This window comes from Scomber japonicus, chromosome 9 (genome assembly GCF_027409825.1).
Source record: "Scomber japonicus isolate fScoJap1 chromosome 9, fScoJap1.pri, whole genome shotgun sequence".
In the NCBI taxonomy this organism is placed as follows: domain Eukaryota; kingdom Metazoa; phylum Chordata; class Actinopteri; order Scombriformes; family Scombridae; genus Scomber; species Scomber japonicus.
Window position 1 is genome coordinate 40,155,125 of NC_070586.1, and position 14,480 is coordinate 40,169,604.

The 14,480-nt window shown below is 42.2% G+C and overlaps 1 protein-coding gene across 1 annotated transcript in view; it reads right to left on the reverse strand.

Annotated features, from left to right (window-relative positions):
- The window catches only part of LOC128365010 (whirlin-like), a 125,741-nt gene extending 113,696 nt beyond the window's left edge, over positions 1-12,045 (reverse strand). Inside the window, exon 1 of the mRNA XM_053325624.1 lies at positions 11,332-12,045. Within this exon, the coding sequence (XP_053181599.1) occupies positions 11,332-12,045 (714 nt within the window). The remainder of the gene's footprint in view (positions 1-11,331) is intronic.
- Positions 12,046-14,480: the final 2,435 nt, after the last annotated feature.

Consider the following 14,480-nt stretch of genomic DNA (forward strand, 5'->3'; position numbering starts at 1 on the left):
GCAGGGTGAATCTTGTAGAATTGAGTGGTGCGGAAGGGGCCGGCAGCCCGGTGCCAGTGACCTAGCTTGGTTGAAATGGCTGCCCATAAAGTAGGTCGGCGTGGGAGGCTGGCATCCCGGTGCCAAAGACTCCTGCCGGGGCAGCCTGCTGGTGCCATGCGTCCCGCGAGCCACTAAGCTCAGGTAATGACTGGAAGGAGCTGTGAATTGATCTAGCATCTTGGTGCTATCAGCTCCTGCCAAGGCAGCCTGCTGCTGCTGGAAGGAGGAGAAGCAGGCTGTAGGCGCTGGCATCCCGGTGCCGCGCGCCCCATGATGCATCAATTGAGAATGAATGGAGGGAGCAGCAAAGCTTTCAGGCATCCCGGTGCCATGGTGAGCTGCTGCATATGTGTGTTGATGCTGAGTGTGAAGAGGAGCAGCACGTACTGGCAACCCGGTGCCAGCCGTGGCTGCTGAAAAGGGGAGGTGAGCTGGTTGTGAGGAGAAGGTTGGGTGTCCTGGCATCCCGGTGCCAGGTTCCTTCTCCCTGGCTAACTGCGCAGGATCCGTGTGGTGGGCGGTAACCGGAGCTTCCTTGAGCTTTGACGCGCTCTTCTTCCTTTTTGGATTGGAGGCTGGAGGCTGGGAATAAATTACATCTCTGGGCGGGGTTCTGATGTCATCCCGTGCGGCGTGCATGTTGACGTCGCTTGGAGGGATGCCAGTGGGGACGGTGGTGTGTGAGCAGCAGGCGGCCATGAGGCGGTTGAAAAGTTTGGCCTTGTTGTCGGCACGGCTGAAATGGATTCCCCTCTCTCGGAGTGTCTTTTGGAGGGTGGCCACGGTCCAGTCAGAGATTTTTGAGGAGAACTGGCTGGCAGTGGACCTTGGTGGGGCATGGTGGCGCATCGAGCGGCTGCGGGTGGAGACGCCGGTATCGGAGCGCAGCTGGGGGGCTGGAGTTATCCTTGCAGGTGAGGGAGTTGGATAACTGCAGGGTCTTCTGGAGGAAGTCCTCGAAGCGCCGCGTCCTCTTTTGGCTGGTGGAGGAGGTGTACCTGGCGAGGTGGAGGAGTCGTCAGATGAGCTGTAGTCTTGGAGGTTTAGGAGAGATGATCCGGGTGGGATGGTGACGATGGATGATACGGAGCTAGTGGGAGTCGACCGCTTCCTTGGCTGGTTTAGGGGCCGGGAAGGTGGTGCCTCGGACGTCGAGGCTATGGCGACTTCTTCGGCTGGTTGGAGACCCTGGCGTTGGGTAACCGGTATACCTCCGAAGGCCTCATCGTCGGAGGGAGACAGAGACAAGAAATCCATGCCGTGGAGACTGGTAAGTTACTATTAATGAGTAACTTGTTGATCTAAGTTGTTTGTTTGCAAGCGAACGAGGGGGCAGCTGGTTAGGTCTGTTTATATAGGAGCCGGAAGGGTTGTGATTGGTGTGTGTTCCTGCTCCTGAAACTGCGCTTGTCAAGCTTCGATTATGAGAGTTAGAGTTAGGGTTAGGGTTCTTAGACTGGGTCAAAATTGACCTTAAACATATTGCAAGGGTAGAATATGAACAGTATGTAAGGGTTAACACTGCTTGAGTTATTAAAGTATAGTTTTACATATAGTTTAAATCTGAACAAAAGTGTCTCTCCGTGGTTAATAACCTATTTTTCCCAAAACATCACTGTGACTCTTCTGATGCTGCAGAGCAGTTTGATTATTCTGTCTAAACAACCTTGGAGAAATGTAGTGAGAGGAAGGTTATGTGTTGTGTTGATCCTCGTCCTATCACAGTGAGGACGATGCATACTGATGGGAAAGCATGTTGGGACACTTTAATGTAATGAATCTCTATTAATACAAGAAGAGGTCATAGGTCAAACAGCTCCACAAACACTATGCGGATAAAAGAGTTTCTCACTTTCAAAAATGTTGCTGTTATTCCTCTGATGTCACTATGTTACTGTGTTTTCTTTCAGGCATTTCTATTAATCGTGGCTGTGTAAGGGCTCTAAAAAAAGGTCTTTACCCTTGTGCCTGCTGGTGTATAAATAGCGACAAGTTTGAAGGTCTGTTTGCTCCTGAGCCGTGGGATTTCTTGCTTGTCTTCCTGAATGGATGGAGGAGGAGGATGAGGAAAGTGTGTGTGTATGTATATGTGTGTGTCTGTGTGTGTGTGTGTGTGTGTGTGTGCAAACCCACAAAAAAACCCACCAACTTGTGTAACAGTGAGTTTTGCATACAGTATATGTTATTATTTGGGATTAGAAAAAAGCATAAATAGGACAGGTCAGTTTAGCTTCATTTCATACAGATATAGTAGAACAATCAGTCAGTTTGGATATAATGAACATTCAAGAGTTTGTGTGGAATACACACAAGTATACAGTGTTATAAATAACTATTATAGTTTTTACCCATCATAGGGAACAAAATGTCTCAGCCTGTAAGAACAGTTATAATGTCTTCTGTGGCTACATGATCCCAGACTACATGGTGTTTAGTTTGAATGATGTGGGTCTTTATCAGGTAGGGACGTTGTAATGAAAACGTGCTATTGAGTTGCAGTGTGAGAAGTGTTGAATTCAGGATTTTTCAAATAAAAACATTCATGCTGATGTTTAGCAGGGTTTACTGCTTGCTAACTGACATTTGCTGATACTAAAAAGTAGAGCTAAGGTTGATGGGAATGTCCAAAGTGTTGTACAAAAAAAATGTCAAAATGTCAGCCAAACTTCCCCCATCCCTTCACATTCTCAGCATGAAACACAAGAGAAAGCGATCCCTGAACACTCACGAAACTCAGATCACTCCTGTCAAGCTAGGCAGTGCTGTATCAAATATAAACCCAGATTCTGTTACTGCATTGTCTGTTTCTTGCCTCAAATGTTTTCAGAAACATATTTTAGTGTACTGTTTTGGTGTTGAGAAAGTTTGTGACAGATGAGCCAAAACCAAAGACCGTCCAACTCGCAGTACACCACCAGTATGACGCCACAGTGTGTAAACGCAGGGAGGGTCAACAGTTCCACAGGGAGTGACTGCAGTATGCATGCACAGCCAGACCAGCTACCAAAACAACAGAGAATCTCAGAGAAGGTTGAACATACACAGAGGGAGTGTGACTTCATTCTCTGCTCAGGATATGATTACTTCACCATATCTTTATATGGTAAAATGGTAAATGGACAGTACTTATAAAGCACTTTTCTAGTATTTTTGACCACTCAAAGCACTTTTACACTACATGTCTCATTCACACATTCACACACACACATTCACTCACTATTGCACCAATAGTGCCATCGGGAATAATTCATGGTTAAGTATCTTGCCCAACATGTGGACTGGAGGAGCCGGGAATCAAACCACCAATCTTCCCATTGGTGGATGACCTGCTACCTCCTGAGCCACAGCCACTCAACTATATAAAAAAAGTTTTCCGATTTCTTCTTATTTTCTAAATCAATCAATTAATCAATATGTAGCACCTTTAAGGGATCAGTTAAAGAATACGTTGTTACAATTCTTCTTGAGTTGTTGAGATATTTCATGCTAAACCACAATGTTCAGCCTCAAGTTAGATGATCACTATATTCACATCATTCATCCTCTAGAGGGCATGAATATCTGTAACAATCCATCCAATAGTTATTATATATAGATACACCTGTCAAAGTTATTACACTAACTCTCACTTGTATATTAGATTTAACAGTTCAACTTTGATCTGCAGTACCCATTATGGTTTAGTAAGGACATTTTTTTTACAATGCATTGGCTGATTGTAAGGGACATTTCACTTTATCTTCCAAACCAGTGATCTAGTGGACACTGTTATCACACCCCAAAACTATAAAAAACTAAACACAGGTTGTAAAATACTGGATTCTGTATTGTATATTTACAACACGGTTGTTACATAATAGCCTGACTAAATCTACTGTATACATTTTAACAAAACCTTTGTATATAAAGCGATCCTGCTAGCTCTAATGTCACGTTTCAGACAACAGGAAGCATCTTAGTGCAGCAGGACTTAAATGTTAACAGCTTCAATAAAAGCTGTAATGAATCACTCAGCTCTTAAGGAGAGGGAGGATGTGGACCTGCAGCAAAGGAAGAGCCGTGACCTTTGACAGGAGCTGGAAATATTAGCCTTATTCACATGCCTCTGAATATTAATAGAGTCTTTTAAGTAAAGTGGCATTTAGTAAGTCAAATGTATTTATATAGCACATTATACAGACACCAGTCATAAAGTGCTTCACAGACAAATAAATAAATAATAATAAACAAAAATAAACAACAGATAAAAGGGAAACAGACACATTAAATACTATGTGCTACCTTAATGTCTGTCTGATGGGGGTTTGACTGTTTTTAAAGAGTCCGCAGAGATCTCAGACTGATTGGAAAACTATTCCAAAGCTTTAGTGCTGCAGACTGGAAAGCATAATCACCCAAAGTCTTAAAATGTGAAGGACACAGCTCTATAAGTGAGCACCAAGATTTTAGAATGAATTCCAAAATGAACAGGAATCTGGTTAAACTGTGTGTTAAATTAGCCTAGCGTAAATAATAATAATAATAATAATGCATTTTATTTAAAGGCGCCTTTCAAAGTACTCAAGGTCACCTTACAAGGCACATATAACACAACAACAGTACATCTAACAATATAAATCAGGTGACATTTAGTGCAGAGATAAAGAATAAAGAAAATAAATAAGAAGATAAATAAAAAAATAAAAATGAAAATAAATATGAACGTGGCTTCAAAGTGCATTAATATAATAAATAAACAAGAATGAAGATTGCATAGTTAATGGGAGATAGAGTAGGCCACTCTGAATAGGTATGTTTTCAGGCGGGATTTAAAGGTGGAGACAGAGTCAGAAGTGTGAATGTCAGGTGGGAGAGAGTTCCATAGGCTGGGGGCTGATCGGCTGAAAGCTCTTGACCCCATGGTGGTTAAATTGGCAGATGGAGCGAAGAGCTGGTTGGCAGAGGAGGATCGGAGAGTTCGAGAAGGTGTGTAGATGTGAATAAGTTCAGAGAGATATGATGGTGCCAGGTTGTGAAGGATCTTGAATGTGAGGAGTAGAATCTTAAAGTCAATGATTTGATAGGGAGCCAGTGAAGTTGCTGAAGGGCAGGAGTGATGTGTTCAATAAAGGGCGTTCTGGTTATGATACGAGCGGCTGCGTTCTGTACCAGTCGGAGTTTGTGGAGAGATTTCCACGAAAGACCAAAGAGGAGAGAGTTACAGTAGTCCAGACGGGATGTGATCAGGGTGTTTACCAGGATAGCGGTGCAGGTTGGTGAAAGTGAGGGGCGAAGACGATTGATGTTACGTAGATGGAAGCATGCAGACCGAGTAATAGCGTAGTATAACAGTATCCCAACATACAGGATTAGGGGCCGATGCTGATACCAATATTAGGGAGCAAAAAAATCCAGATATGGATATAATGGCTGATCATGTTACATGTACACAATATATAGATAAACACACATCTTTTAGCAATGATCCATCAAATGTGGTTATCAAACACTTGCGATACGTAATGGAGACTGTGATAGTTTAAGGATAAACTTAATTGTATAAAATGACATCAATGCACTGATACAGTAAACTTTGCTAGTAATTTCATAATTATAATTAGTTATGAATTTAAAAAAAACATGCATATATTAAACTTGAATTAAGAAAAATTCAGGAATAAATAACATGCTATTTATATCACTTTAAAAAAAATAAAAGATCTCAGCACATTTTGGACAACATATTCACAGATACTGATATATCTGTGATAAGTCAATATTAGCTGATAATATCGGTTGACCAATATATCAGACAGATCCAATTTTTCAATAAAATGCATCGCTATTCTTGCTTATTTTTGCTCACAATTCATAGTTACTGTAGAAACGTAATGCGATTCAGATTTGAAAGACAAATTTACCTCGGTGTGCTTGGACACATTTATCAGTATCTCTTACTAGGATAACCCCACATTCACAGTCCTGGCTGCAAAAATATTCTGCATGTTTGCCACGGCGGGACTTTTTTGTAAATGAGCATCAGTAAAACAAAACTGTGTTCCAGGTTCACACACAAGCACAAGAATGACACTGAAACTGGCAGCTGCTCAGGCTAATGAGATTACTGTACACTCATTTTTCTTGAGACAGCTCAGATTGTTCATCTGTTTTGTAAATAGATGGTTTATTATAGTAAAGTTATAACATATATTATATATTATTATATGTTATTATACAATGGTTTTACTAGTTTGGCCCCCCTGAGATCAGAATTGGGCTGTACTGTATATGACCCTTAAACTAAAATGAGTGTGACTGGTTTATAATGCAGGTTGCAGATACAGTCAGTGGTCATATTGGTTTTAGCCTCTGTACAGATAAATGTTACATACCTGGCAACCTCACTGGAATGACAACACTTCAATGAGTTTTGCACAGTCACTGCTCAGACTGTTATCCAGAAAAAAATGCTACAAAGTGCTGTTTTTGCATTGATTTTTGTATAAAACAAAGAGCTTTAGTGTTAGTGCCAGGCTCGCTATTTCTTCCTGATTACAGCTCTTTCTTCATATATCTCATATATCTTTGGTAACTTCTGTACACATCCAAAATAGCCTCCCCATGCCTCTCTGTGAGGTTGTAGAACCATGTAGATTTTTTGAAAAATATTTTACCTATAGCCTGGTGAGGAATCATATATGGTAACTTCATTGTCCTTGATTTGCAACACAAAAAAGTCACAAAAGCAAAAAAGTCATGAAATATCCCCCAATAACTCATTAGGGTTGAAATATGGAGTTTCAAAGTATTTCAATAAGTGCTCTATAAACAGTTAAGAGAGCTGATTACTGCATTTCTACCATCAGAAAGAGCTCTGTGCCGTCTGCACTTCAAATAAAGTTTCTGCTTAAAGACAAAAACTATATGCCACAAATATCCAGGACTGCCTGTGTGTCTGGTGGAGTGAACAAAATAAGCTGCAACACATCTTTAGCATTGTCAGGGAAAAAGGAGCTGTTGTGATTGCTTTTCCCCCTCGTTCTAGACTGATTCAATAAAGCCTTGTACAGGCAGGTAAGGGGGAAAAAAAGGATTTTTATTAGCTCTTAAATAAGATGTCGCCCAAGGCCTGTGCCATTGCCATTCAGCCTCCAGGAGAAGTGTTGTTTCTGTTTAGAAATTGCTGTAGGTAGTCTGACTCAGTGAGGAAAAAGCTTGCAAGGTCACGGAAAAGGTTCCACAGACAGACAAATACATGCGTCAAATGAAACATTAATATCCAGGACAATAAAACAATGCATCGTTAAATGCGGGAACACATTCATATTGCTGCCAGGAGTCCTCTGTCTCTTGTTTTTCGCTAAGTATCTTTGCCTCCTACATGCCTGCTTCTCTCACATCATCATTTCAGTTGCATCAAACAGAAGGATCAAAGCCGGATCAATGAGAACATTCAGTAACGCAGCACAAGATGAGCTCGCACTGGTTGTTCTGACTCATGTGTTTCCATATTCCAATTAAATCTTTAAAACAAAACATCTGTCAATTATAGCAAAACACAATGCTTTATAGCTGTAGTCCATAAAATCAAACTGAAAACACTCTTTTTTACATAATTTTGCCATAAAATTGGAACCTCAAGCTGTGTGGTGTTTCTAAGATTTGTGCTTTTTTTTTCCACAACCCTGCAGCACACTGAAACTGTGGCGATGCATTCATTTCCCCGGGGCTTATAGCACTGACCTGGAATATAGTACACTCTTTGGAAGCAGGACCAAGCATTGCTTCTAAACCGAGCCATGTTGTCAAAGTAAACTACTTGACCCAATATATGACATGAAAGTCTGCCTACTAGAGAGGGCACAAGTGCTTTCAGTACTATCTGTAGCTTCATATGTCATACTTTTACCCAGAGCACCAGAAACCAATCAGCATGTCTATACTGTGATTCTATCCAGTCTGACTTTTGGGGCACCCTGGTGGCCAACTGGTTAAAATGCACACCATGTAAATGCAACATCCAAGGTTCGATTACCGGCTAGGCAACCTTTATTGGATGTCATACCCTTCTCTCTTCACTTGTTTCTTGTCTCTCTACACTGACTCAAATAAAGGCTAGTCAGTCCTGCCATGATGCTTATGAAATGGCAGGAATGTTGTTAAGGTATTAGTTGTTTGTGTTTTTAATGCAGTGTATGTCTTTGCATAATGGCACAATATGCCTAGAATCACATCAGCATCATATTAGGCAAATTGACAATTGAATCATATTGACAAATGTTGCTAAACTTAAAGGAGAATAATGATACAGAAGGTGCAGAAACTCCTGACTACATGAACTAATTGATCAATCTATGCCTGATTCTTGTTTATCAGTACCACTGAAATTGAATGTTGGCATATAATAAGGTTAAACTTCAAAAATAAATTTAAAAAAAGATATAGTTCTAATGAAGTATAGTTCCTATTAATCTCCTCTAGTGGTGGATCTATGCTATAGCCATGGTGCTTTGGTTTGTCCATATTTTCCCCCAGTGTGTAGTATCATCTAAACACTTCTGGTTAGACCACATAAGTTCATTGGTGTTTATTATAAATCCTACACTTCCTACACCAGAAGAGAAGCTATAGTCACTGAGGTATTGGTGTGTTTATACAATAAGTTAATCCGTTTTTAGTAATACATGGAGGTATGGTAAGTGGAGATGCAGCCACAGTGAGCCGCAGAGCTTCAGGTAGTAGATCTGCTGTGTAGAACTAGATGTTATTATCCCTTAGTTGTACAATTGAGGCATGCTGCCAGAACTCTGTGGGATGGTCAAGTGATTGATGGCATCCTTTGGGTTGTCAAGTTGGTTGTTGATAGGCCCAGAAGGGTTCAGCGGTGAAACCCGGAATTCAGAGTTAACCTCCTAGATGCCATCGACTCTGTTGGCGGCCCAGGTGGAGTCCTTTCTCTTAATCCACAGCCACTGGCTCCTCATTTCAGTAGTCCTTGAGAATTCCTTGACTGCCTGCCGGTGGACCTTCCCTCGCACTCCTCGCATCTCCTGGAGTAGGGTTGAACCCTCTATAGCAGGGGTCTCCAAACTATTCCACAAAGGGCCATGTGGCTGCAGGTTTTAGTTCCAACCAATCAAGAGCACACCATTTGACCAATCAGCTGTCTGAAGACTGAGATCAGCTGATTAAATTAATCAAGTCTGGTGTGCTCCTGCTTGGTTGGAATGAAAACCTGCAGCCACATGGCCCTTTGTGGAATAGTTTGGAGACCCCTGCTCTATAGTCTATTTCAACCGGTTGGACCTTTACTGTCCAGCTTCATCGTTGCAGGTCAGCTGCTAGCTCTACGTACCTCAGCTTATTGCACCCGTAGGCTAGCCTCAATGATTAGCTCCATGATGTTGGTGTTATTGCAGTGTGAAAAGGTGAATGTCAATCCTCTGACATATAATCAAAGGAGGCAACACATTTTACTGTCATGGCAATTGGCAAATATCTCAATTGTATTAGCATTAAATCTTTGTGTTCATGCATGGTTTGGGTTCAAATAAGTACTTGGTTAAGGTTTAAGAAGCATCTTGGTTTAGGTGAAATCTACTACTTTGTCAAGTTTAGGGGACCTTCGTTGTCATGGTAACAACAATAACCACTTGCTAAAGCTTGGGGAACAGCTGTAACATTTGAAATTGAAATATGATCTGTGGTATTGTTGTCTGAAGTCTTCATCAACCTCGACCTTCTCCCTCTGAGGTCTTTGTGACTCTGTCATAATGTCGTCCCACGTCATGTTCAGAGATTTGCATAAAAGGACTGATGTTGTCATTTATGTTTGGAGGACAATCTTGAACAGTCTGTCAATGGTACTGTAAGGCACTGACCTTCCACTTTTAAAGAACGGCATGTTTTGATTAAATAACGATCCCTCCAGATGTGTTTGAAGATATATAAAAGCTATGCTTTGAGCAAAAATGTCCACAAAAAAGTTACATTAACTCATTAAACTCTGTAGAAATTACATCTACTAGTTACGATGTCACAAATCATGCTCATACATCACACCTTAAACTCAGATGTAAGGTTGTAGAGAAGTGGTATGTTATAGTTATTTTGTCCTAAATGCCTTAACCAGTTTCACCCTTTTTTCACAATATTACTTCCACATTCACACAGACTACCTTCATCTTTTGGAAGGAGACTGCTGACTGTGATCAATTAAAACATCTCTGCTTATTTCACTGTCTGTAAATGTGTTCAGTTTGACTCTGCCACTGCTGAAATGGTGGCACAACTTAATAGAACAAAACATGAATCATTCAGCACATTCATCCAGTCTGTAAATAAAATAATGCATTTTTTTTCTATTTCCCGAGCACCACAAAAACAATTCCATTAACCTCCATTCTGTTGGGGGTGGAGACAGAAACCTTAGAAACAGATTTCATTGAACATGGGCAAATAAAACCAAAAGCATGGCTACATTATCTCACTTACATGTGGTAAGTGAGATAATAGTTTGGGAGAAATTATGGGAGAAAAAAACCCTGAATCTCCCAAATTCATCCCCCACATGGGTTAATTGCGGGCTACATGGGTACTGAGTGGGCAAAATATATAAGACCCATATTGTTTTATAGGCCCCACATGTGTAACTCACTCAGATGGGCCCCACCAGAAACCCAGCCAGAACCCACTTGAAGCCCATATAGCCAAACACAGGTGAAGCCATCATGGAAACTGGACAAACCCACTTGGGACCCATATTTGCAACCCAAATTTAACCCTTATCTGTCCCACATAGACATACCTGCACATATAGTGAAAGTAGCTCCTTCAATGCAATCAATAACTGATACCTTCCCATGTTGTTCCCCGGGAATAATCACAAATTCACCCTATTAAAAAAACCTGTAAGAAAATGTGCTTTGTCCATTTGCTGTTGTTTTCCTCTACTCTATGTGAGAGCAGGGCATTTACTCCATCAGCTCCATCTGAACATGTTGGTTCACTGTGCCAGGGGCCACAGAGCATTAAGCCATAGCCAAGTGGTGTAGAAGAATTCATAAAGAGGAAGTGGCTGGACTGGAGGCTACTGCTGTTTCTTTTAAGGACAAGGCCCAATGCTTCTGATCTCCATACATGAAGCATACAGTGTTTACATGTTGAGCACGCACAAGACATGTACAGAAATATGTCATTAACATTAGTCTCTCTCTCTCTCTCTCTCTCTCTCTCTCTCTCTCTCTCTCTCTCTCTCTCCATACTTCTCATTTCTAACTCATGCACGTGCACACGTGTGTCAAATCCTACCTTCACCGCCTCTATGTGAGTGACATTGTCAAATATCTGCTCGTTAACGGTCACTATCTGGTCCCCGACCCTCAGTCCTTCTCTCTCAGCCGATGAGCCCGGCTCCACTAGGGACACGTAGATCCCCACTCCGTGCTCCGACCCCCCGCGGATGCTGAAACCCAGACCCTCGTGGCTCCTTGAGCGCGTCAGGGTGACTTTACGCATCTCTCCAAATGGGTTCTCGAAGTACTGAGCCGCCATAGCAACCGACTGCTCGTCTGCGCCGCTGAAAGTGTCCGGACAAGCCGAGGCGAGGAGGGGCGGCTCGTGGATGGAGCTGACATATTTTTGCAGAGTTGAATCGGCCTCGTCTCCAAAGCCCTCCGCGGTGCCGTTGCTGGGGATCAGATCTGTCTTCAGGTAGAGTCCTTCAGACGTGTACTGATCGAACAACAGCTGATCGGAGCGCGGGATGACCAGACGCAGCATGGGCAGCAGCTGTCGTTTACCAGGAGTGTTGAGAATCACTTTGAGAGTTTGGACCAGGTCGAAGACGTTACGCTTGGCGTGGTACACATTGAGGCAGTGGATGAACTGCTCTCTCTCCAGGTCATTAAGCAGCAGGTTGAGAGCGTTGTGGAGCCTCCGGACGTTTGCCGAGAGCGCACGGCCGCCCGGGCCGGTAGGATTCAGGGATGTGTTGAGCGAAACGCGCTCCAGATCAGCGCTCATCCTACAACATAACGGAGAATCAGTGCATCATACAGACCGGAGGACGGAGCATTTGGTTTTTAAAAGCGACCTCTCAAGTCGACCCTCTCGTTTTGATTGCAAAAAAAGTAAAGCAGCTCAACGCGCAACTTCAACAGGTGACCGGTGACACGCGCGCCTTACCACGTTGAAGATGTGTCAGCTGGAAACAAACCATCATCATCACTCAATGTTTATTTCGATCTTGCAGTGAATAAAGTCAAATGTTCTTTTTTTCCTAACTCTTTTAATCCATCCGAGCTTTATCGCATCCTTCACCGGGACAAGCTGCAGTTCAGAGTGTCCAATGTTAATATCCGACAGATTACAATCCGTTGCAGATTTTCCTTGTTATTAAATCGTCAGTCGGTACATGTTAATAACATAATGACCTCCTCCTTGTTTATTCTGTCTACTGGATAAACTCTGAGTCTCTGTTTCAACACGAAGCCTTCTCTGTGCGCAAATGACAGGGAGCGCGCTGAATTGGATGCTTTCAGACCCTCTGAGTGTAGGAAATGACGCAGGTGTGTGTGTGTGTGTGTGTGTGTGTGTGCGCGCCTGCGTGTGTGTGTGTGTGTGTTGCTTAGGAACTGACAACACTACTCTTAAATGATTATTTTTGGCAAGCTATTAGCTGATGTCACATATTGTTGAGTGAAAGCAGGAATAGAGCAGGAACATGAAACTCCAGAAAAGCAGTGAAAAGTCAACACACAGTTCCACATTTTTCCGGGGGGCGGGGTGGGGTGGGGGCGGGGGGGGCGGGGTAGGGTAGGTGAATCGCTGCTTCAAAGGACAAACTGTAATGTACTGTATTCTAATATTATATCCTACATTTGCAATGGGTTAATCTGCAAGTTGTGTTGGTTGGTTTATCTGGATCCAGTGGGTGTCTGCCTGTCATCCTTTAAGCTGATCAAGCTGCATTATAGCAAATACCTCCCTGAGACTCCTTGTCATAACTACAGCCTGAGGCTATTTTTAAACGGCTATTTATAGGAACCCAGAGTTGTCTTCTTCCTCATGACAGTAACGAGCTCCCTCTGTCTGGTCCATTGGCATAATGAGTGTCCCTGGACACATTCCTGCTACACCAGGGTGCTGCTGAGGAGACGGGGCCTCCAGACAGGCTGCAGCACAGCTGAGTCCACCCGGAGGGAGTGTTTGGGGTCAGTGATGTTAAATACAAAAATCACATAAATGACCGTGCCCCTCCCCCCAGGTTCTCTTAAAATATACACACCACCGCCCAATGACTTCCATTTAGTTTTTTAGCCAAATGTAAAATAGAAAACAAAACATTTGCATTTTAAACACAGCGCTTTACCCTCCATCATCCCGTACCTCCCACACCCTCAGTGAACAATACACACAATATTCAGATCAGTGGTGAAGGAGTGAGAGGGAAAGTAGAACTACAGAGGAAATTGAAATTTGAAGTACCCAAGGGGGCCCTTGAGCAGAAGGTGGCCCTCCATGATGGCAGAAAAGACGAGGCTTGACCCATTCTCTTGATGTTGGTAATTACGGTCACTAGTATGTCCAAAAATATGGAGTTATAAGATTTCTATCCAACAGCAGCGTTATCCAATCAGAATAAAATAAAAGTTGTTTGGGGGACATGAGCTTAAGTGCCCAGGGGCCCCTGGGGGTGCTGATGCAGCCTTATACCATATAAGCATTGTACAGTAAGTCAACTGTTACTGTTAGCTGAATAAATAGTTTGACATAATATTTCTTGCATCTAATACAATATTAGTATTACACAATATTGAGTGCAATGTAAATTAAATATAATCATGTGTTTACTTCATGTGTATTTCTAGAGCATATATTACATACTAATGCAATTCAAAGGTATTTATAATGCTTTAAAACATTAAGGAGGAAAGAAATTAAAGAGGGAAAAAAGAGGAATAAATACTAGTTAGGGACAGATGTAGGTTTAAGTGCAGCTTGGATAAAGAGTGCTTAAAGGATTCATTTTTCAAATATGTCTTAAAACAACAGTCAGGAGCCCAAATGAACATTGACACATGCTTTTTTCTTGCTGTAATCATTCCTCCTGTTCATACTTAGATCCCTTCATAATGTACTTACAATGGAAGTGATGGAGGACTAAATCCACAGTCCTCCTTCTGTGTAAACATGGATTTAAAAGTTGATCTGAAGCTAATTTGAAGCTTCAGCATCCAAATGAGTCAAATCAAGTCTTCCACAGCTCAACAGGAAACACTAAGAGGGAATTTGATGGTAAAAAGACAGTAAATGTGTCAGATATCACTTGATATGACTAACTCACACTGCTGAAGCTCAATAGAAGTTGATCATCTACTTTTAAATGACTGTGTGGACACACTGTGGATTTAGTCCTCCATCACTTCCACTGAAAGCACATTTGAAGATGTTTTAAT